Raw genomic sequence first — 24,120 nt, forward strand, 5'->3', positions numbered from 1 at the left:
TAAAAACCAAAACAAAAAAAATTATTTGATGGGGCTTAGTAATACGTTTTTGCTGCTTTTTTCCTGTGTGTGTTTTTAACCTTTTAACTTTAAAAGCATCTCAGCGCAGTGTATTTACTCGTATACAGCACTGCGACAAATAGACAATAGATACAAATTTAGGCAGGACCTATTTATTTCAGGAAGGTTTTGACTGTGCACGGTTGCCAGGCATTATGAGTGGGAGATGGTGATTTTGCAGAAGAGTTTTGGTTACCCAGGGAAACTGTATCTGTTCTGGTGCTCGGCCTGAAAAAATGTGAAGGACAGGAGAAATGAAGTGCATTATTCCAAGTTTCTCCATGAAGGACATAACGTGACTAGAGAAAAAATTAACTCGACATCTAACTCCTATGGAATCATGGGAGAGAGTTAATCAGTGTGTTAAAACCATTATAAAACTCTCATGGCAGTACCACAAACAGTACAGTGAAGATATCAGAATCTATTTGTTCTTTATTATACAGTTATTTTATGATAAGTGGATCATAGCCATGCTTGGTTATGCAACATAGAAATACTTTTTGGCATATATTGTGATACTTAATTATTGGCGTATACCATGGTATTTTATGGTAATTTTAAAGAATGCAATAGTAGAACCCTTGTACGTTTCCATGATTCTGTAATATTTCATACATACAGAATATGAAACCTGGAGACGTGAGAAAGGAAGGAGAGCTCTCGTAATGGACAGGGAGCTGGAGGGAGACATACAGGAAGTATAACAGGATTGTTCGTAGAGTCTGGAAGAGGGAGGGACGCTCAGACATTCTGCCTCCGAACTAAATGCCGCCGGCTCCAAGACATGTAAACAGTGTCTATGCATATGTGAGAATGAGAGTGTTTTTTTTTTTTCTGTCGATATCTATAAATGCCTGTGTTTTATCCTCTGAGCATTAATTTATGAGCGTGGCTATATACGAGTGTGTGTGAGAGATTAGTTTCCAGAAGCGAACACCGGCATGCAGTCTGACGCACTGCTGTGGATTAAATCTCATATTTATTGATCTGTCTTGAGAAACTCAAACCTTTTTGAGCTGTGTGATAGTGTAACACTGCAGGTCTGGTGCCGTTCAAGCTGCTGCAGTGGACCAGGGAGGGTCGATCAGCTCAGAAATACAGGCAGAAGTGTAGATTTGCATCTTTGCTGTGTTTTTCCATGCATCCGCATTCATTGCCTTGAAGATAAACACAAATAACTTCCACATTTCCTGTGTGCATCAGATCACAAATTCATTTAAATATGTAAGCATGCACAATATTTTAAGCTCGATTTCTTATTTAATCATAATCTTATGGCAGTTGTGTGAGTGGCTTTGATTTTGAAGCACTGTCCTACAGTTTCAAGTGTTTGTTCTCTTTCTCTCGGCTTGAAACCGAAGTCCATAGCTGTGGTTTTATCATTCCCACTCATCTTTCTGTCTCTTTAGCTCTTTTTGTGTGAGAGCGGCTTTCTTGCCTCAAAGCTCTCACTCTTGTATGCAAGGACATGTCTGTGTCTGAAGCAGAGTGAGAAAGTGAAAAGAATAAAAAGCTGAATAAAGCCAGTTCTGAGTTAAAGTGGAGTTTGGAGGCTGTATGGCTCACACACTTGATAGACCAGAACAATTTCAATCATTCTGATAGATGATGCTGAATTCACTTCCACCTGTGATGTTGTTTTTTCTTTTTCCTTGAACAGAAGTTGGTAGGATTTCTTTTGTTGAGTGGACTGTTAGATTTGAAAAGAAACTGGTGGACAGTCTTGTATGGACAGAAATCGCATTGTAAGGGCAGATATTCGTGAATTCTTCTAAACCTTTATTTAAACAGAAAGTCACATTGAGGTTGAAACCTCTTTTACAAGTGACACCTAGTCAAAAAAGGGTCGAATTATTGGAAAAGACAAAACAAGACATCTGTTTTTTTTTTTAAGAAATGATTGGCTCTTTTAACTGGAAGGCGGGACTTCTGTTCCTCAAACCACCATAATAGGTGTGGACCCATCTTATACAAACTATACAGTACTGATCAAAAGTTTTGGGATTGGTATTTTTATTTATTTATTTTTAAAGAAATTAATACTTTTATTCAGTATGATTACTCACTAAATTGATCAAAAGTGACAGTAAAGACATTTATTATGTTACAAAATATATCAAAGGAATGTTGTTTTTTGACTTTGTGTTTTTAGATCTTTTTTAATTTTGTAGATTCAGCTTTTCCATTCACATTTATGCCTTTAAACCCTCTCGAATATCTTGCTTCCTTAACTTTAATTAAAACTGCATTTCTTTACAGCATTATTTTGGGTTGAATTTGTTTATTTTGTGGCAATTAACAGCATTCTGATTCTTTATTCAACACGTAAATTCAAAAGCTAAAATGAACTTAAATGCAAATAATGATTGAATGTCTCTCTTTCTTCTCTCTTTTCTCTTTCTTCAGAAGAGCAGCAGCCTTTACACAGGGATGAGGCCATCTTCATCGCCCTGGCGTCTGTCTCTATTGCAGCGGTCTTGATCGTGGCGCTGTTCTTCGGCTATCGCATGATGATGGGTGAGATGCAGTACTCTTTGGTAAAGGAAGGTCATGTGTCATATTGTTACAGTGTTGTGATGCATTGTGTGCACACGGTGTTTATTACAGGAGAGTGTAAACAGGGTCTGAACAATATGGACATGATAGAGGCCGCACCGTCCGAACCGTCTCTGGATTTAGACAGTTTAAAGCTTCTGGAAGTGAGTTCAACTTTTCTAGCTGCCACCAAATATGTGCACATGATCGTATTTTGATTTCAATTTGTATTGTAATGAACTTGAACCACCTTTATTTGTTTATCATGCAGTTGATTGGTCGAGGACGCTACGGTTCTGTCTATAAAGGATCGCTGGATGAACGCCCAGTCGCCGTAAAGGTTTTTACCTACGCCAACCGGCAGAACTTTGTGAATGAGCGCTCCATCTACCGAATCCCTCTTCTGGAGCATGAGAACATTGCTCATTTTATCGTTGGCGATGAGCGTCTCACGGCGGATGGGCGGATGGAGTACCTGCTGGTAATGGAGTACTACCCTCATGTAAGTATGGATCTGGTACAAGCCTTCTTTTCTCTCATCCTTAAAAGTCGTATATGACACAGCTCTGGTGCCTGCTTTGTGTAGTTTTCCACATTTTATCTTCATCTGTCCTTTATTCCTCGTCTCTTTGTTTTATTGGTTTCTACTCACTATTTCTATCAAAGTCTGGAGCGGAATCGAATGTCCTGCCGCTCTCCGGTCAGGTATTTTTATCCATGATTCAGATGGATTTCCAGCAGGCAGCTGGAAGGTTGACTTGGATGTCAGCTTTGCTTTTTAGTTGTGCCTGTTCATCTTTCTCTCTCTGTCTGACTGGCTCCTATTGTTTTCATTCACTTATCCATTTGGCATTGCAGTCAGAGAAGGTGTTTTTCTGGCCGTTTTAAATACAGAGGTGAATTCGCAAAACAGATGTGCCACTTTTGCATTTCAGCACAAATTTCTCTGTGTATTCACTAACCACATGCAATCAAGTGCAGCGCTAAATGTGCTGAAATTATTTGCTGCAGGGATGATGTATTTTGGAGGCTAATCTGGAAGTTAGCATCCCTCGACAAAAAAGCAATAGGACTTTTCCATTGGCTTTTGGTTTATTGCAGAAAATAAGCTGTGTGACTGACAAAAGTTTATGATATTTACACATTTTGTTCAATGGGATAATCTTCGCAAATGAGCTCGACTATGAATTTTGAAGCCTAAATACCATTGCAAAATACAATAAAAAGTAAAAAGCTTAAATTAGTCATATATTGCATAGTTTGAGTTAAAATAGTTTCTTGTTAGCAACCTCCGTTTTCAGCATGTAAAAGCTATTAAAAAAATCACAAGTGAGATATTACTAATGTATTTTATGTCATACAACTAAACATGAAAACATATTATGCTTTTGTTAACCAAAAAAAATTAACATTGACTTCAGGACGATGGAACTGGAAGTTCAAAAGTGCTAATTTGCGTAATTGCAAACACAACATGCAAATAAACCGACCTATCAATGGGCACAATTCATTCTTAATCATTCCCCCCCACAGCTTTCAGAAAACACGCATGATAAAGTGCCGTTTACACCGAAAATTATAACTATATAGATAACGGTAAAGATAACCATATTAATTCTCAAACTCGTTACAGCAGGATGGATTCTGATTGGCTGTCAAGTTTTTATCGTTCATCAGCTGGAGAAAAATCATTCCAAGTGATTCCAACTATATCGTTTCTCTTTGTCTTTATCGTCATAGTTGTGGTGTCGACTCTGCTATTCTTTATTATTGAGAATGATTTTTATTACTACATCTTTATTATTATCTTTATAGGTATCGTCCTTAGTGTGAACGTGGCCTTAACAATAGCCCAGCATTCTTTGCAGCATGTTTTCCTGTACATTCCTGTTTGACATGTTATAACTCAGAGGTTTGTCTGCAAGTGCGCCCGTTCTAGCCGCCTGGTCTTTTGAATGGCAGTGAGGAATGAGACACACCTTTATTGTGTCTGACTGCAGACAGACAGCGCTCTGTTGAGACATCGCTGTGTTTGCTCTTGCCCTCTTTCACTTCTGATGAATGAATTATATAATGAATGAACTAGCCTAAAGACAAAGTACAAGAAGAACCCTTGTAGGTGAAAGTTTGTTTCCTATGTAGACATGAATTGATGGTTTGCTTTAGGCTGAATCGAAGAACTTTCTGGATTTTTCCTTATATGCTCTACCTTTTGAACTCTGCAACTTTAAATTATTATATCTGATATAATTGAAGGAATTCAATTGCTATAAAAGGGTATGTCAGATTTTCTTTTCTTTTTCTAATAAAAACATGATTATATACAGTACATAGTCTCAAATTAACTGGATGGAAATAACAAGCTTAATGTTTGCTCAGAAAATCATATATCAGAAGTTTAAACTAAAATGGTTTAAAATAGGCATTTTCAAAATGATATTCTAAATGATATGTTGTGTATTTTGAGCTGAAACTTCACAGACACATTCTGGGGACGCCAGAGACTTATATTACAAACTTTTAAATTCCTAGACAGCATTTCATGCAAAACACCATCCCAAAGTCTGTGGGGGAAAAAAATCATACTATAGAAAGACAGAAATGTCATTTGAAGCTGCTCAAGGTTGAAAAACATGAATAGAAAAGTTAGATAAATGTGTGTGTGCTATCTATTGTTATTCTGTTATTTGCATAGCAACATGCTAAAGTCAGACTTCGGTGAAAGCAATTATGAGTCAAGTCTACCGTGCTCTTCACGTGAGGAGCCTTTTTTGATGTTTTGTGTGGCACAAACATCCTCTGAAACATCCCTTATAGGGTTCCATGTCAGTTAGGATGCTGCCTTAAAAGACAGCTGCCTATGTGGGCAGTAGACAGCAAAGCAGCACACTAGGTTTTGGAGCAAAGTCTGTGTGTGTATCAGTCAGTGTGTCGCACGTCGTTAGAAACACACAGAATGCCTGGACCAGTGGCCGGGGATAACATCATTTTCCCTGTCGCTATGGTGACATGGAGACTCAGGCAGGGCTTGAGGGAAAGCGATTGGCTTTTATGGCTCTGATGTACACTTACAGGTAGATAATCATTCCTCTACCCAGAGCGCCCTGTAGTCTGTTAGTTTAATCACACACCCGTCCATCCTAGACGACAGGTCAAAAATCTCTTGATCTATGTCCTTGTTATCAGTGCAGAGGCAATTTGCTGTTTTTAACATGCACTGCAAGACGGCATGATTAATAAATTTCTAAAATGTTTTACAATACAATTTAAATATAATATATATATAATATATTAATTGTTGATTTTAGTTTATTTGTAACCATATTATATTAGGCTACCTTATTTTATTTTGTTAATTTTATAAAAAAAAAGATTTGGTGTTTTACTTATATTGCAACCATGTCATAATATTACCATATATGTATTTTTTTTTTGCAAAAGAAAAAAATATATATACAGTATATGTATGTTAAGTAAAGTTTTAACCATAATATATTACCTTATATTTTGTTAATTTGAAAATGTTTTGTTGTCTGTTTTACTTATATTGTAACCATATCATAACACATCTTATTTATGTTTAATTATCTTATTTAGATTTAACTATTTGTTTTGTGTAGGACAACTGCGTGCCAGGTTCTTTAATTTATTGAAAAATGCAACAACGCCTGTATTCTATCCTAATTTGATTGACCACTGGATTCAATAACAAACACATCTATGATTGATTACTATGCTCAGCCAAGTGCAGAAAAATGTTGCAAATAAAATATTTTAAATATACAAAATTAAATTCTGTAATCATCACTTGATTCACATTTGTCGCTTTCTATGTCGCAGTATTTCAAAAGCTTGCCATCAGGACAGTGACCTTAGTGAGATTACAGTTCAAAGTTAAACGCAGCATCCCACAGTGACTGTCAACTAATAAGCAACTATTTGACCCACTTTTTAAATTGGCTCACAGTATGACAGTTATTGATATTTCTACAACATGCATAATTACATCCGCCTCTCTACAGCACTGCATGTACTGTATGTACAGTAGCTTCCTGTTGAACCCATTAAATCTAATCTACAGTATTACTTCTGTAGTTTCGTTCGGGGAAACATTCTCTGTTACGTGTACAGCACTGTTTGTTGTTGCTGGTAGTTTTAATTGCGTTGCCTAAATACCCCAGAGGCAGTAATTAGTTGCAGGCGGCTTTACATTCAACTTTGTTGAAGCACCAATTCATTATTCAAGAGCTTCATAAGCTTCATATCTGCTCTGCAGAGTTTTGAAATGCTGATGTTAAAGCAATGATGAGATGTGCAGGGAAAAAGCAGCGATATTGATGTGGATAGATTGTTATTGTAGAACAGTGTTTAAAGCACAGTTCTTATTTTCTACAAGCGAGATGTTACTGCTACTGCAATAACTACCGCATGTACTTTCATGACCCTTTAAGTGGTGTGTTTCAGCAGTTACAGACTTGTGTGTGTGTGTGTGTGTGTGTGTGTACTAGTTTAACTGTATTGTGTGTTTGCAGGGCTCTCTGTGTCGGTACCTGAGTCTGCACACGATGGACTGGGTGAGCTGCTGTCGTCTGGCACATTCGGTGACGAGAGGTCTGGCCTACCTGCACACCGAGCTGCTGAGAGGAGGTGAGGGTCACACACAGACTTCATTCTAGCCCTTTCTTTCTTTTTCTGCAGCTTCAGGTATATTTGGCTGCCCATTCGAAGGAATGAACCCTAGTTTCTGTAAACAAATTGATATCTTGTACATTTTATGTGTCAAATGAAAGAAAAGAGAATATATTTTGTCAAACCTTTTAAATATCAAATACAAGGAAGAAAAATACTATTTCAATGGAATATGAGTATGACTGGAATTAAACAAAATAAATGAATAATACTCGAGTTACGGTATGAATTAATAAATTCATAATGACTATATATAAAATGAATATTAAAACGTAACCATATTAACCATCAAGCAGGGGTGCATTAAATTGATCAAGCGTGACAATGAATATATTTATAATGTTACAAAAATTTATTTAGAATAAATGCAGTTTTGTAAGTCGTTCCTTTTGTGAGTTGCTTTGGATAAAATAATCTGCTAAATTAATAAATATTAATGTTTTTAACTTTGTTTATCAAGAATCCTGAAATATGCTTTCCGAAAATATAAAATCAGCATATTAGAAGGACTTCTGAAGGATCATGTGACACTTAAGACTGGAGTAATGATGCTGACAATTAAATAGTAATCAAATTGAACAATATTACAATTTGATTGTATTTTTGATCAAATAAATTTAGCTGTAGTGCATATAAGAGACTTCTCTCAAAAAAAAAAAAAAAAAACTCTTGCCCTAAATTTTTCAACAGTAAATTATCTATTTAAGATTTCAATCCAAGAACATTGCAGTTCAGTTTGTTTCTGCTAGTGGTGGCTGATTCACCACAGGTGTGATGGGCATAGAAATTAGCAAAGTCTCATGGGAGATAACACAAGCCTTTTAAGTTTGGCACCAGCTTGCAGTTTGAACATATGAACGTGCGTCATCTGACCACTAGGAGACTTTAAAGATGATCACAGATTCAGAATTCCCTTAAAAGCCGTTTGATGTCTGACTTCAAATCTTCAAATAAGAAGCAAGTACTTATCTTTCCATTTCGATGTCAACAGACTTTGCTGTTTGATTGGCATATAATTTAGCAGAAGTCTGGTGGGAGATATAAATCATAACATACCCTGGAGTCGCAGATGTGGTTATAAGATACATGACACGCATTTTAATAAATTCATGTAGAAGAAAAATAGAGGCTGAATACAGTATTGAGCAAGGTGAATGTTCTGGTTTTCTGTGTGTGCTTTCTTGCACTTGTTTCTTCAGTGAATGGGTCTTGAGTGCTGTAGAGACAACACTCTTAGCCTTAGCTTAGCAGGAATGTGTCTCTAACCACATGGGTTAAAAAAAGCTGTGCGAATCCACCCAAAGAGCCAGTTGACTGCTCTGCTGCGTCACATAGAAGCTTCCTTCTCCAATCTGCACATCTGGGTCAGACAGAACGTTTTCTGGAAGATGAATGAGACACTATTCATTATTGTATTTACGATGTGTCTTTGTGTTTAACAGAACGACGGCGTGTAGTTAAGAATGCAGTCGCTGGAGATTCTTGGCCGCAAAAAGCTTCTTAAATGTATAAAATTAGATTAAGATGGACAGTTTGAAATATGACGGTTACCCAAGGCGTTTTCCATGGAAACTGGTTTTCAGTTCAGCATGATGATCAACGTTGTTGCTGGGGTTTTTTTGGTCTTAAAGGGCCAGTGTGGGGTGCAAAAGAGAAAACACTCTGCTTATTTGTGCGTGGTGCTCCTCGTGTTTCTCTGGGTGCTCCTGTAGCATCGCCAAAGGTCTGCAGACAGTCTGCTCTCATCAGACCTCAAGTTCATTTCCCACTCGGCTGTCTCTGACCCTACCTTCATTACGAACTGATCTCAGAGCAGCAGTTCACCAGCTTCCTGCGTATGTCGTCATTACGAGCTGATCTCCGTACAGTCGTGCTTCAGATTACTCAGCGGCTGCCCTCGTTACTGGCTGAACTTTAGAGCCAGACAGGCAGCATGCGTGTGGAGGATGGGGGAAGAACTGGGAGAGAGGGCATTCATCCTGAAACTATTACTCACATCATGTGCTTCTCTCAGCGCCATCTGCTGGCTGTGTTGTGCAAGTGGTTTGTAAAGACATCTCAAAAACAATGTGACCCTGGACCACAAAACCAGTCTGAAGTCCCACAGCAATAACCAACAATACTTTGTATGGGTCGGAATTATCCATTTTTCTTTTATGCTAAAAATCATTAGGATTTTAAGTAAAGATCATGTTCCATGAAGATATTTTCTACTATAAATATATCAAAACTTAATTTTCAATTGGTAATATGCATTGCTAAGGACTTAATTTTGTACAACTTTAAAGGCTTATATGTATGTATATATATATATATATATATATATATATATATATATATGTGTGTGTGTGTATATATATATATATATATATATATATATATATATATATATATGTGTGTGTGTGTGTGTGTGTATATGTGTGTGTGTGTATATATATAATATAATTTTTTTATAATTTTTTTTCTCATATTCAGATTCCAGAATCTCATAGTTGTAAATATTGTTCTATCCTAGCAGACCATACATCAATGGAAAGATTATTTATTCAGTTTCAGATGATTTTCAGTTCAGAATATTGACCCTTATGACTGATTTTGTGGTCCAGGGTCTCTTATGGTCAGTGAAAATCCCTTTTAACATTCACTAATTTATTTAATTTGTATAAACGTACATTCATAAAAAAAAATGTAAATGTTTAAAAAAAACAAAAAACTTTATGACCTTATTCTAAGGTTGCGTTTGATCAAAAATACAGTAAAAACAGTGAAATATTATTACAATTAATTTCTATTTGAATCTGTTTTAAAATGTTATCAGACAGTCTTTAGATGCACTGTCTGTGACCCCACAGTTATTAAAACTCTTTCAACATCATCTCTCTGTTACAGATTTATATAAACCCGCCATTTCACACCGGGATCTAAACAGCCGTAATGTTCTGGTGAAGAACGATGGCACATGTGTGATCAGTGACTTTGGCCTGTCCATGAAACTGACGGGAAATCGTCTCGTACGGCCCGGTGAAGAAGAGAACGCTGCTATCAGTGAGGTCCGCCCATAAGCACTCGCTTGACTGGAATATTATAACAGTATTATTGTTAGTGCACATGACCCAGTTATGGTCTTGTTGGTAGTCGGAAGTGTCCAGAATTGCTGATCCAGACCCGCCATAAGAGCACGTCTCCCCTCACACCTGTACTGCTCTGTTGTCTAGGTGGGCACAATCCGCTACATGGCGCCAGAAGTGCTGGAGGGAGCGGTGAACCTCAGGGACTGCGAGTCGGCTTTGAAACAGGTGGACATGTACGCCATCGGCCTCATCTACTGGGAGACCTTCATGAGATGCACTGACCTTTTTCCAGGTGAGGAGGACCACAGCTCTGCACAAACAACAGGATGTGGATATATTGCTTGCTAAGCAGAACTGGCTGTAACATGTATCGTCACAAAAGTACATTTTTATTTATTTTATCCACTTTTATAAATGACAGCTGTCAATGCTAACATGCTTCCATGGTATAAGTAAGGTTTAATGCACAACAAGGAGGCAAAAACCTCCCAAAACAAAACGCCTTCATCTTTTTATTATATGAAAGTGTTTATATTACATGTAAAATTTAATATTTTATAGCACAGAATGATTGTTCTCCTCATACAGACTTATGGATTATGCATACTAGGAACATTGCTGACAGCAGGATGTCCGACCGTATTTGTCTTGATATTTTTCATTAAAAGAGGATTTTTTATTTTTTATTTTAAGCAGTGCTTTGGTGATGGTAGCTCATAGATAATTTGGGGTTTGGGCTGAATTTAGAGGTGAAACTTGTGTAGGGAGTGTAACGGTACGCGATCAGCATCCTCTCAGAGAAGTTGTTTCTTAACTAATCCCTGTCAAAAGAAAATTGTCCATCTGGTTGGTGGGTATCTTGTTGAGCATCTTGACGCGTCCCTAAGTTTAACCTCTTATATCCATAACCACTAGGCTACACCGTTGGGTTACAACAAACACTGTGTTGTATCCTGCTCATTATGTTCATGAAATATGAGTGTGCCTCGTTTCATTGAGTATTTTTCAGTTAATTCTAGTGAGTGCAGGCTTATGGAGGTCTCTACTGACTGATTTTACTTTGTTTTTTTTGAAGGGGAGGCAGTGCCAGATTACCAGATGGCCTTCCAGGCCGAGGCAGGGAACCACCCCTCCTTTGAGGACATGCAGGTGATGGTGTCCAGAGAGAAACAGAGACCCAAGTTCCCCGAAGCTTGGAAGGAGAACAGCTTGGTGAGTCACTGAGGCAATCTCATTCTGTTCTTGTGACAGGAAGTGGTCAGATTATTGCTGCAAGTTCAGCTGAAGCTCTTCATACAACAACATAGAAGACGATTTATGTTCTGTGCATTTTCCCTCTCTGCTGAAAAGACCATGAAGTGGGAACCAGTTGCTCCTGGCCAACCAAGCTGAATTAGTTTCATTTGGTGAACCTGGTCATGGTTAGGCTAGTTAACCATCCTGTTGGATGCACCCGCAGATATCAGCACACATTATACGCTGGTCTTTGCAGCACAATGTGTTTACAACAGAATCTCAAGTGATTCAAGCATGATGAAATCGAACATGATGAGCACATAACAATGTTGTGGCAACCACCGCTGTAGTTTTATTATCGCTGTGCTTTCGACACATTGACTCTCCTCTCTCCCAGGCCGTGCGCTCTCTCAAGGAGACTATGGAGGATTGCTGGGATCAGGACGCAGAGGCTCGTCTGACAGCGCAGTGTGCAGAAGAGCGTATGGCAGAACTGCTGCTGATCTGGGAAAGAAACAAACCCGTCAGCCCCACCATCAATCCCATGAGCACAGCGCTGCAGAACGAGAGGTCTGAGCACACCTCACACACTCTCACAGTCACTCCTGACCAGCTCGTCAATAAATGCTTATTACACACTTAATTGTTCTTGACTGGGCTTCATGTAATTAGATTTTTTTTGCCTTGCTCTCTGCCTTTCAACTAATAAATGTGAAGTACAAAAAAAAAGTAGAAAAATTTGTTTATGTATTTTATTATTCTTAAATCTACATTATTATTCATAGATAATGTTGCTAGGTATAATAAGTGAAATAATTAACTTTTCATTTTTACAAAATAGTATCATAAATAATAATTTGCAAAATATTACAAAATAAGTCATTAAAAATAATTTTATTCTTTAGGGTATGTAAGGTATGAACATAATTCTTAAAATGTATTACAATGTTTTAATAATGTTATTGTTATATTAAAAATAAAGGCTTATTTTTTTTAAGTTAATAGTCGTGTAATTAGTGGGATAATGTACTGTCAACCAGCAAATATATATAAAAAATCATAAATATGCATTATAATTCATAGATAATGTAGCTGGATATTATAAGGGGATAATTTACTGTCAGCCAGACCTTTTTCTTCTTTTTTTTTTTTTTACAAATAATATAATGAATAATGATATGCAAAATATGACATAATAAGGGTAATTTATTATGTAGGGAATATATGTAAGATATAAACATAATTTGTAAAATATTATATAATATTATAATAATGTTATATTTAAAATAAAAAAAAATATTTGGTTAATATCCATGTACAAAGTGGGATTATGTACTGTATGCCAGCAAATATAACATAAACCACTTCAGGGTCATTCTTGATGGGCTCCTGATCACCCTGTCAGGGTTTATTTTGTGATAATGACCTGTACGTTATCTGATATTTACAGCACATTTAATTAAATGGACCATCTGTTCTCCGGTTTGACCCCTGTTCTCTCTCTCTGTTCTTGTAGGAATCTTACCCACAGTCGCAGGGCTCCCAAGGTGGGCTCTTATCCAGATTACTCTTCATCCTCTTACATCGAGGATCATGAGGGCATGGTGAAGAACCTCCCAGGTGACGTCTCCACGTCTGGCACGTCCTCTGTGGGTGGTGTGGGCGTTAGCGGCATCAGTGGCAGCGTGGCGGTGACAGGAGAGAAGAACAGAAACTCTATCAACTATGAGAGACAGCAGGCACAGGCCCAAGCTCGGCTGCCCAGTCCAGAGACCAGCGGCACGAGTCTGTCCACCACAACTACTACCACAGGCCTCACGCCCAGCACCATCATGACCACCATCTCTGAGTCAGGTCACTCCGAGGAGGCCGGAGCCCGGGGAAGTGTACCAGTGTGCCTTCAGCTCACAGAAGAGGACCTGGAGACCACCAAACTGGACCCCAAGGAGGTGGACAAGAACCTGAAAGAAAGCTCGGATGAGAACCTGATGGAGCATTCGCAGAAGCAGTTCAGTGCTCCTGACCCGCTCAGCTCGGGCAGCTCCAGCCTCTTGTACCCGCTGATCAAACTCGCCGCAGAAGTGACTGGAGGATCAGGAACTGGCAGCCAGGCTGATTTTGGGGTGGGCGGCAGTGGAATGGGCGACACTCCTACAGCCATGTTCCCTCTTCCCAAACAGCAGAATCTCCCCAAGCGGCCCACCAGCTTACCTCTCAACACCAAAAACTCTGGCAGGGAGTCCTCGTCGTCACGGTTGAAGTTCGGCAAGCACAAGTCCAACCTGAAGCAGGTGGAGACGGGCGTAGCCAAGATGAACACTGTAGTGACAGTCGAGCCACACTTGGCCACCGTCACTAACAATGGGCCCAGTGTCCGCAGCGGCGTTGGAGTGGTCGTTGTTAATGGATATGGTGGGGGCAGTGGCACTGGCTCATCTGATCCATTTGGGAACACCAACCCAGCTGGGCCACAAGGTGACGGTGGTGCACCTCTGCTCCAGAGCCAGCTGAGTGGAGAAGACAGCCGCCTCAACATCAACTCCAGTCCCGATGAACACGAGCCCCTGTTGAGGAGAGAGCAGCCAGCAGCACGTGATCTCTCCGGTCGCACCAACTCCAATAACAACAACAGCAACATCCACACAACCGCCATGATTCGTACCTTAGCACCTGTAGACACCCCGATGGAGACATTAACCTGCCCTCCGGGGGCACCAGATGGAAGGGATGATGGGGTTCCTCTGAGACGCCATAAGCCCAGGAGACCCGAGCGGCCAAACTCACTGGACCTGTCAGCAGCTTCCCAGGATTCTTCTCTATTGGGTAAGATCAGTTTTAGTTTGGACCTGAAGTCACTAGGTTTTGAAATGCCTGGAATAGGTGTCAATGCTGTCATAGGTGCTCTCCAACGAAAATGCTGTTCCAGAATTTTGGTAGCAACAATTTTTTATTCAGCAAGGATGCATTAAATTGGTTTAAAGTACAGTAAAGACATTTAGAATTTCACAAAATGTTTTTGTTTCAAGTAAATGCTGTTCTTTAGAGCTTTCTGTTCTACAAACAATTTTGAGAAAAAAAAAATATTTACAAAAATATTATGCAGCACAACTGTTTTCGACATTGATAATAAATCTTTCGCAGCAAATCAGCATATTATAATGATTTTTGAAGGCTCATGTGACAGCCTGGAGTAATAACGCTGAAAATTCAGCATTGACAGGAAGCAGGAATCAATTACTTTTAAATTAATATTCAAAAGAAAACAGGCAGTGCAGCCTTTGTGAGACTAACGGTCCTTGCACACATAGTTTGAACTTTTTTTTCAGTTTTTTTTTTTTTTTTCGTATTCGTCATCATCTCCTATCAAAATGCTTGTTATGGATGTGAAAATGCAGAAAAATAACTGTTTTTATTAATGTTGAAAAACAGTTTAATTTTGATGCTTTTTAAATGTTTTTAACTTTTTATTGTTTATTTTGAATCAATTTAATGCATCTTTTCTAAATAAAAATCATATTCTTACTGAGCCCAACCTTGTGTGAACATTGTGTTCATGTAATCCTGATGTTCATGTAGATTAAATCAGAACTTTCAATTTAAACAATTAGTGATATTGCGCGAGTTTGCTTTTTTAGATGCTACATTATTGTTATCCAACATGAATTACACATAATAGAGATTTTTGGAGCATAGAGTGTTATTTTAAACAAAGCTGTATTTCCACTGAAGTCCTAGATAAATCAACCACCATTGGTATGCTTGTACCAGCCGAGCTGTGTTGTGATGAGTTTGGAGACAGTCTCAGACCATCCCTGATGAACAGCGTCCCCAGGAGCTGGCGTGCGTGTCAGCCTGGCTGTAAACAATAACCACCCAAAACAGGACGCCAGGCTGGTTTCCCATCTGAGCTCACTATATCATGCTTTGCTCAGAGCACACCTCCACAGAAGCTAAACATTTCGTAGAAAAAAAGGATGAGTGACTAATCATACTTTCTCTCCCACTCTCCAGCTCTTTGTGGTGGAGTGTTTAGATGTTGAAAAGGAAGGAAATTCCACTGGATTGATAAGAATCCAGAAAACATTTGCCCTCAGTTGGCAGCGGCGATAAAGAGTGATGCTAACAGACAGATGCGAGCGTGATGACGGAGCGGAGACATGAACCGCTCGAACCCGGTGATTCAGACTGGAGCGCACACAGAGAGAGTTAGTGTGGGAAAGGTCAACCACAAATTTGAGTGTGCTGAAATACTGCTCTCTTGTGCTTCACTGGGCGGGATGTTTGGAGCAGCTCTCTTAGTATTCCCAATAGACACATTGCAACACACAACTGTTTTTCATTGAAGTATCAAGGATGTCTGTTAAAACATGACCTCCTTTTCTGTTTTAGATGAGGTCGTGTCTCAAGAGGGAAAAGCCGGATCGGCCGAAAAGATTAAGAAGCGTGTGAAGACACCTTATTCTTTGAAAAGGTGGCGTCCTTCTACATGGGTCGTCTCTTCAGAAACGCTGGACGGAGAGGTGAATAACAATGGGCACAGCCAGCAGACGGGGACGGCAGCGACTGGAGGTGCTCACCCAAGTTCTGGCCAATCGAAATCCAGCATCGCTGTGTTGCTGGTCAGCGGTGGAACTGCGACTGCCGCTCTAACCTCCGACCCGCCAGATATGACCTGCCTGTGAACTCGAACGCAGGAGGGGTTCGTCTATGCTACCGTGCTCAAAGAACTGATCCAGCTAATGACCGAAAAGAAATTCGCAAAAACGTTTTTGGAAAGCCGACTCCTGAAGGGACGTAATTTGGCAAGCACTTAACTTTTGTCGAACCTAAATCCGACTTGTTTTGAAGAAATCGCTTTAAACCGAACCCAGCTATGCAGCAACATTGGCATAAAATGCTTCCAGTTGTTTTTGTTGTTTCTTTTTCGATAGTTTTTACGGTTGTTCTTTCATTTGTTGCACTTTTTTTTTTTCTTCTAAGCAATCTTAAACACAAATCCTCCGACCGTGACTGGTCTTAAAACTGAAAAACGTAAATGACAATGTGTTGATTTAACAATCATAGTTAATTATTATTCAAATCATGTCCATCTAAAGAAAACAAAAAAGGCAGTGGTCTTTAAGACAGGGTTGACTTCAACTCTAATACCGTTTAACCTACAGTACATTCATATGTTTTATATTTGATGTATGTCTCTGTGTACTCAGTTTTTTTTATATATATATATATATATATATTTTGAAATGTGCAATAGACTTTAGCTTTGAGGTGCTCCATAAGACAATTTCATTTTGCTATGTGTTTTTTGCCGCTTTTGTTTCTTTTATTTTAATATCTTGAAGCACTGCACTTAGCAGTGGCAATCCTGTGTCCTTTCGGCCACCCCAACTGCAAACATCGAAACGTCCCACAAATGACAATCCCGCACCTTTTCACCAATCCCACCACTCTCGAAAAGGGAAGTAAACAGAAAATCTTGGGGTGTTTGCTTTGACTACTGGACTTCTCACAAGCTTCAACAAGTACTAGTTTTTTTTTTCCTGTTACACTACAAGTCAGGCATCAACCTGGACTGTTTGCTGGCAATCCTGCTTTCTGAAGACACTGAATAATCAAGTCCGTCTCTGCACATGCTCAGTGCAGTTTTACCTCTTGTGAAAGTGTATGTAAATGTGCGTGTATGGGTCTACTTCTGCTTTACTGAGCTCCTCGGATCACCGCTGAAAAGGCGTCAGTCAGACATTACTATCCACTTCCCATCTCTGCCAGGACAGTGAATGTGCTTCAGAAAGAAAAAACACACATGTATACGTACATACGCTTTGAACAAAATATATACAGTATGTACAGACTGAAGCTCACGGCTACTTTACTTCTGTTTTAGCCTTTGTTAAAATAAGCTGACATGATAGTGTACAATAACAAATCATGATTTTATCCATTTTAGCTGTTTCTGAAGTGATTTTTCTCTTTTTTTTAATTTATGTAGTACCCAGGGCCATCTTCATTCTCTGGGTTTATTGTTCTCATGAAATCTAATTGGTAAGTTGTTTATAATCATGTAAATTTATCTTATTTCTATTCTACTTTCAAACAAATACATCAGAAATGCATGTAGTTTTAGCCGTGTTTTTTATCCTACTACTGCTGCCTTTTGTGGAAAACTGTGGACACGATCCATTCAAATAATAACATAGTGATGAGGAAAATTCCCTTTATATAGCAAGGCCCTGCTTAGCTTGAAATACCAGGAAAAACGAAGATAGCACATGTTTGATCAGAGAGCCCTTATTGTGCTTGTATGCGTTTTCCATAACGCGTGCGGGGATTAACCATGATTTGCCACAAGCCAGCATTATCTTTGGACTTTGTCCATTCCAGAGCGGGGAACTTTCAAAAAGTCATCTGATTTTTCCCTTCCACTGGCTTTTTCTGTCGGAAAACAAGACGATGCAGTGCAGTTTAGTTTCTCACGCCCTCTTTTCTTAACCAATCAGTGCTTTAGTCTGACTTTTTTTTGTACATGTTTGTAATATAGGCTAACCTCTGTGCTGTAAATATATATGGTGCATTTGTATGCACATATACAGACTCTTCATCTGTTGCTTTGGGACCAAGAACAACGCTAAATCACTGTGAGATAAACACAGTAACGCCAGACTGTTCTCAGCTAGATACGTCAGTGTGAATGCTGGAGAAGATTGTGAACTGAAATGAGGAATAATAGCCTAATCAAAGACTAAACAAACCTCCAGTGCTAATTTGACTGGAATAAACAAACGTTTATGATTTAGACTAAAGATAAAACGTTGATGAAGCCGTGTAGTTTGTTCAGGAGGACTGTCCATCTGCTTCATGTTAATAATGCAAGATGTTTACACCAGAGCCTTTGTCCAGGTTTACAGCACACTGTTGGATGCTGAATCATTTACAGATATTACATGCCTTGTTTTTTTCTTGAAGCAGGTCTTTTTTTTAATTCAGTCAAGTTGCAGGAATGTTTTAACTAAACCAAGTTGTACTCTTGCATTTAAAATGAATCAGTTTATTGAAACCTACATTGATTGGAACTCATTAAACTCGCAAAACCAACAAATGGCTAACAAAGTGCTCCCTAAACACAAACTTTTGAGTATCGGCTATATTTTGGGGGTGCGTATGAGTGAATAAATGAAGGGTCTGTGTTGACGAGCTGCTGGTTTTCTTTTTTACTTTTGAGTTCATTTTGAAGCTGAAAGTCTTCATTTGGCCCCCTGCGTAGATGGATGTTCAAAAAAAGCCACTGACATGTTTTCTATTACAGCTTGTAAAGTAAGCACTTTGAGAAAAAGAACAAATGATAACTCATGCTTTTAGTCTATTCAGAAAATGTTTTAAAATGTCATTTAGAAAATGAAGCTTGCTGTACAACCCTGCATTACTCCGTTGATTAAAGATTATATTAATGAAAACCTTTATATGATGTTCACTTGTCATTTGTTTCCTCTTAACCGGTCAAATGTATAACTAATGGGATCGTTTATAAACTACTTACGCTGAAGTTTAATTTGATTAACTGGCCACATGAGGGTGGTAAAGGCATCCACAATATGAATAAAATCATGTGTCCCCACACAACAGTTTCCATTCACGAAACAGAGCACATCATTTAGATAAAAGTTTAACTTTGATGTGGGCACAGATACATAAATAACATGGCATTAGTGAGCACATGAGATTTACTCCTCTTAAAAAAAATGAATGTAGCCTTTTCGAAAAGAAAGAAAGACGGAGAAAAAAAGTTTCAGAACAGTGAGCAAAAGCTTAGTGAAAACTGAATGAAAACTCGCAAACGAACAACTTATTTATGAACCAGTTGTGGGAAAGTGAATGATAATTGAATATCTATTTATTATACTTTTTACACAAATGTAACAACTGACCGAAAATGCATGAATTATAGACCTTAGTGTATTTTTTTAAACACTGACTGTATCAAATATAGTAGGTTTAAATATGGTCACACACAAGACAATGAAACATTCTGTATAAATCATAATTATCTTGTTTGCGAAACTTTTCCTCGTATTCCTGCGTGCATTATAATCAAGTTCACGGAATCAAAGAATCCACGTTCCATCCAATCAGAAGTTGAGAGGGATGAGTGAACAGCCAATCAGAGTGGACGAGGCAGAGCTCCGGATCGAGTTGACGGAGCGTGGCTCTGATCTCTGTCAGTTTACTTGAGCTCGCGAGACGTCTCAGCTGCGCCGGTCAGAGAGCAGAAAACAGACTTTACATGGAGTGACAGGGTCACCAAAAAACATTACCCACCTCAGACAGCCTTAAACGAACTTTTAAGGTGTTTATGTCGAGTTTTGTGTCATTTCCCGGCGAACGAAATGTCTCAAAGAGTTCGCAGAAACGGATCTCCGACGCCGAGCTGCAGCGGCGCGAGCGCAGGGAGCCCGAGCGGACCCCCGGGGATCAGCGCCGCTGGAGGGGGTTTACTGGGTCGCCTGCTGCCCATGAAAGCCACGGTTCCCTTCCAGCTGAAAACGCAGACACAGCACCCTCTACAGTCACGGACAGTCCTCTCCTCCACCGGTAACGGTAAATGCCACAGCAGCCGGAGCCCCACGCGATCCCTCTCCTCCTCTTCTGCAGCCACTTCCTCTGCGACGTGCTCACAGTTCGTCGCTGTTTCCTCCGGTCCCTCCTCATCTTCTTCTTCTTCACCATCTTCATCCTCATCAAGAACTAGTCCCATTTTTGCTGTGCACGCGTCAAACCCCAAAGGGTCCCACGCGCAAGTACCTGTGCCATCCTCGTCATCATCATCATCACCCTACACAGGTGCGCTCCTGAGCCCCCAGTGCTGCAGCTCGGATACTTCAGCCCTTACTTCTCATCTGTCAGCCTCTCCGTCTCAGTCGTCGTCTCCGTGCTCGTGCGCTCACAGGGCCAGACCCCTCCAGACCCCTGAACATGACAGACTGTCTCCGGAGAGGCTCAGTCCCAGCTCACCTGTCTGCTCAGGTAAATCTACGGTCTAAAGCAGTCGATTTTATATGAGGCCTGGTGTTTATTTGAAATCACTGTGGTAACTGGTAAACACACATAGTGCCTGTGGTTTGCGGGGGTTACATCCGCTTTATTAAACTTTCTGAAAGTTTCACAGTTCAACCCTTGACAGGGTTATAAGCCAAATAATGTCCCTACTGTCATTTGAGATGCAGTAGGGAGGCTCACTCTATTACAACTAACTGCATTAAAACATGTCTTATGTCAAATGATTTAGAACAGTAATTATGACAAACCTGCTCATTTTCAACACAAACTGGGAGATTAATCAACCACAATTAATTTTCTGAAAGCCAACGTTTTTGAACAGTTTAATTCGATTACACTGTTTTATACAGACAAAGGTAGACAGTAATTTTATTGTCATTTAATTTTTATATATTAAAATAACTGTTATTTAATCCATGAAAATTAAATAATTTAATTTAATCAGTCTGTCTAATGTCTTACATAATCTCATTAAAATTCATAAATATTTAATACAATAACTACTGAATAAATATAAAAAAGCATTTAATGAATCCTTTATAATTCAATCTTTATGTATTAAAATAAACTTTATTTTTATATGTAAAAAAATGAATACATTTACATAATTAAATACAAATACTAAATAATATTGTTTGATTTTATTTTAGTACCCTTTGGAGTTTTCTAAGGCCCTTAGTTACTCCCTGTTTGAGAACCCCTTCATATTTTTATTTTATGTATCCCTTATTTTACCAGGATAGTCCCATTGAGATGCAAAATCTCTCTTCTTCCAGGGAGTCCTGGACAATATAGATACAGAATGCACATATTGGTTGCTGGAAGCAGATGATAACTGGTGAACGTTATACTGTATATTAACATTAAGTTTCCATTAACAAACCTTATGGGCACATGTATAGCCCAGTCAACTAAATATGTTTCTTATGAGGTAAAGGTTAATTTGTTGACAAAAATAGATGGTGTCAATGACACACCATTAAATGGATGAGTTAGATCAGATAATGAAGGCGGTACGTGTCCAGCATATATAGAAACTTCACAAAGCATCCCATGAGACAACTCATGAAGCTGGTAGAATGCAGGTAAATGGTGGCTTCATTGAATAAGTTGGAAACAATAGAGTTTTGGTTTTATTTAATTCCCATGTATTTGATGACTATATTATTCAAAACTGTGGAAGAAGTAATATTGGATGGGTGTTTCGAAATGCTTGACTGAATAGCTTGTACTTGAAGCTTCATGATGAACCAGGCTCATTGAATTCTCACTAATGTACTGTATAGCTAACTAGTGATTATATCAGGTAACAGGAATTATACCAGGTGACTTTGGTGTGTATTGCTGAGTATTAGGGATGCACGATAATATCGGCACAATATCGGTATCGGCCGATAAAAGCTTAAAATGACCATTATCGGTATCGGCCGATATGAATATTTCTGCCGATGAGCCAAACCGATATTCTCCAAGTGAAATAATTGACCTGTTTTTCAGATGTGAATGTCTGTCTACATTTGTAAAATAATACATTTATGGTAGAATCAGTACAGAAGAGATACATGGATTTCTCTTCAGTAAAATTAAAGTTTAAATATATCAGTATATATTTGTATATATATCGGTATCGACATCGGCCAAAATTATTTTGAAAATATCGGCATATCGAATATCGGCCAAAATCCAATATCGTGCATCCCTACTGAGTATTTCAAATGTCTCATTCATAACATAGCTTGTGGGGAGCCGTGCTGAGAGAAGGCCGGTCTGGCCGCTGTGGTTTGAGGTGGCCGCTTCAGAGGCTTTGTTGCAGACTGGTAAGAATGCAAATGTTTGGTGGTCAGTCACTAGTTTGACCCTTTGACTTTCAAAGGTTTATTTTGTGATCAGTTTGCCAGCAAGTGTTGCACTGCGTTTTGGTTACTGTAACTGTTTGAATTGGCATTACGGTACCACATATTTTCAGAAAAAAATGTCATTTCCGCACAAAGGAGGTTTAAGGGGAATACATTTACACACATTTTCCACTTTTACTTGCATAGATTCAGCCGTCGGTCCCAGAATATGTCTGAAACACAAGGATTTTTTGACAACCAGCCCTATATATTGTAAAGTAATTGATGGTTGAAATGTAAGCAGCCACTGATCATGAGGTTATCTGCCCCAAAAAAGACACAAAGAGTGAAAGATAGTTGTTGTTGGGTTGGGAGTGTCATTCTTTGTGTCTTGGCCAAGACCCAGCTCTCATTGTTTTAGTAAATTACCCATGATTCTCTTGGAACCTCCTCAAACAGACTCTGAAGTCGTGTGTTTGTCTTAGTTATGATTCTGTGTTAGTTCAATAATGAAATGATCTGTCTGAATAAGAGGATAACTGGTCTTGGGTCCACTTTTCACATTGGGTCAGAGACTCATATGGCTGTTGGAATGCCCTTGTGATTACTGTTTTTAGTCTCCTGAGCCATGCCTCCTTTTTTCACCATATCCTACTGAAAACACTCCGCTCTGGTATGTCCAGTAATTTTCCAGATCACCAGACTTGCCTAAGATCCCATGAAAGCCAGAGCACACGAAAGGGACAGAAAAGAGATGGAGGAAATTGGGGAATTGTCTAGCCCTGTGCAAAACTACATATTTTCACATCTCACTACTAGGAACTAGTCAAGTTTGATATAACAACATGTCAAATTAATCAGACTTTGATATGCTGCGGTTGACTTGACCCTTATCGGATGCATTTTAGGGAATTTTCACTTAGGTCAAGGGACATTAAAATTCTGGCTGATACCAGTAAAGCAATAATGATTTTCATGTAATGGCCAAGATAAATGGCTGATATTAAAATTTTATATAATTTTATAACTCAGTCTCAATATATGTACAACATGACATAGATTCACATCAGTGTTAATTAGCAGTAAGAGTTACTCTCATGGGACACTGGACTTATTAGCAATCATAAAAATACATTATTTGCATATTTGCTTTAAAGTCTTGCCGGTAAAACATTTCATTCATGTGCTGTTCTGACGTGCGCTTTTTCTGAGAGCATAAAAAGCCTTTCAAACAGCACCTGATTACTGAACTAAGTTATCTTTTGCGCTAATACTGTCGTAACACACAAGGTTTACATATAGGCTCAGTTGGAAATGTCTAAAATGAAAGTAAACTTTTGAGAGAAAACGGATGTATGTCTGAAAATTAGATTCCTGCAGCTCTTAAAGTGACAGTACTAAACATGCTGCCGACTGTCATTAAAGGGAGAGTTCAACCTAAAATGTAATTTCTGTCATTATTTACTCACATGCTGTATTCATTTTTGTTTTCTTGTGCTGAACACAAAATAAGTTATTTTGAGGAATGTGGGTAACCAAAGAGTTGCTGGTCCACATTGAATTTGATAGTAGGAAAAAAAATGTGTGGACCAGCAAATGTTAGGTTTTCCATGTTTTTAAAAATAACTTTTATGTTCAGC

At 38.8% G+C, this 24,120-nt stretch overlaps 2 protein-coding genes across 4 annotated transcripts in view; both read left to right on the plus strand.

Moving 5' to 3' along the window:
• Positions 1–19,051, plus strand: part of bmpr2b (bone morphogenetic protein receptor, type II b (serine/threonine kinase)) — a 65,882-nt gene extending 46,831 nt beyond the window's left edge. Inside the window, exons 4-14 of one of the 3 annotated variants that reach the window (XR_003292816.1) lie at positions 2,470–2,580; positions 2,671–2,762; positions 2,870–3,100; positions 7,131–7,245; positions 10,177–10,337; positions 10,503–10,650; positions 11,434–11,570; positions 11,992–12,164; positions 13,111–14,417; positions 15,324–15,769; positions 15,984–16,073. Coding sequence is in view for 2 of the 3 variants with exons in the window: in XM_026272194.1 (XP_026127979.1) it covers positions 2,470–2,580; positions 2,671–2,762; positions 2,870–3,100; positions 7,131–7,245; positions 10,177–10,337; positions 10,503–10,650; positions 11,434–11,570; positions 11,992–12,164; positions 13,111–14,417; positions 15,984–16,276 (2,768 nt within the window). In the remaining variant the exon portion in view is untranslated. Of the gene's footprint in view, positions 1–2,469; positions 2,581–2,670; positions 2,763–2,869; positions 3,101–7,130; positions 7,246–10,176; positions 10,338–10,502; positions 10,651–11,433; positions 11,571–11,991; positions 12,165–13,110; positions 14,418–15,323 lie in introns of all 3 variants that reach the window. The other 2 variants (XM_026272194.1, XM_026272195.1) reach the window with 2 other exon arrangements.
• Positions 19,052–19,286: 235 nt separating this feature from the next.
• The window catches only part of fam117bb (family with sequence similarity 117 member Bb), a 37,768-nt gene continuing 32,934 nt past the window's right edge, over positions 19,287–24,120 (plus strand). Inside the window, exon 1 of the mRNA XM_026272196.1 lies at positions 19,287–20,612. Within this exon, the coding sequence (XP_026127981.1) occupies positions 19,976–20,612 (637 nt within the window). The 5' untranslated portion in view covers positions 19,287–19,975. The remainder of the gene's footprint in view (positions 20,613–24,120) is intronic.

The sequence above is a fragment of the Carassius auratus genome, chromosome 9 (assembly GCF_003368295.1).
Source record: "Carassius auratus strain Wakin chromosome 9, ASM336829v1, whole genome shotgun sequence".
NCBI classification, from domain to species: domain Eukaryota; kingdom Metazoa; phylum Chordata; class Actinopteri; order Cypriniformes; family Cyprinidae; genus Carassius; species Carassius auratus.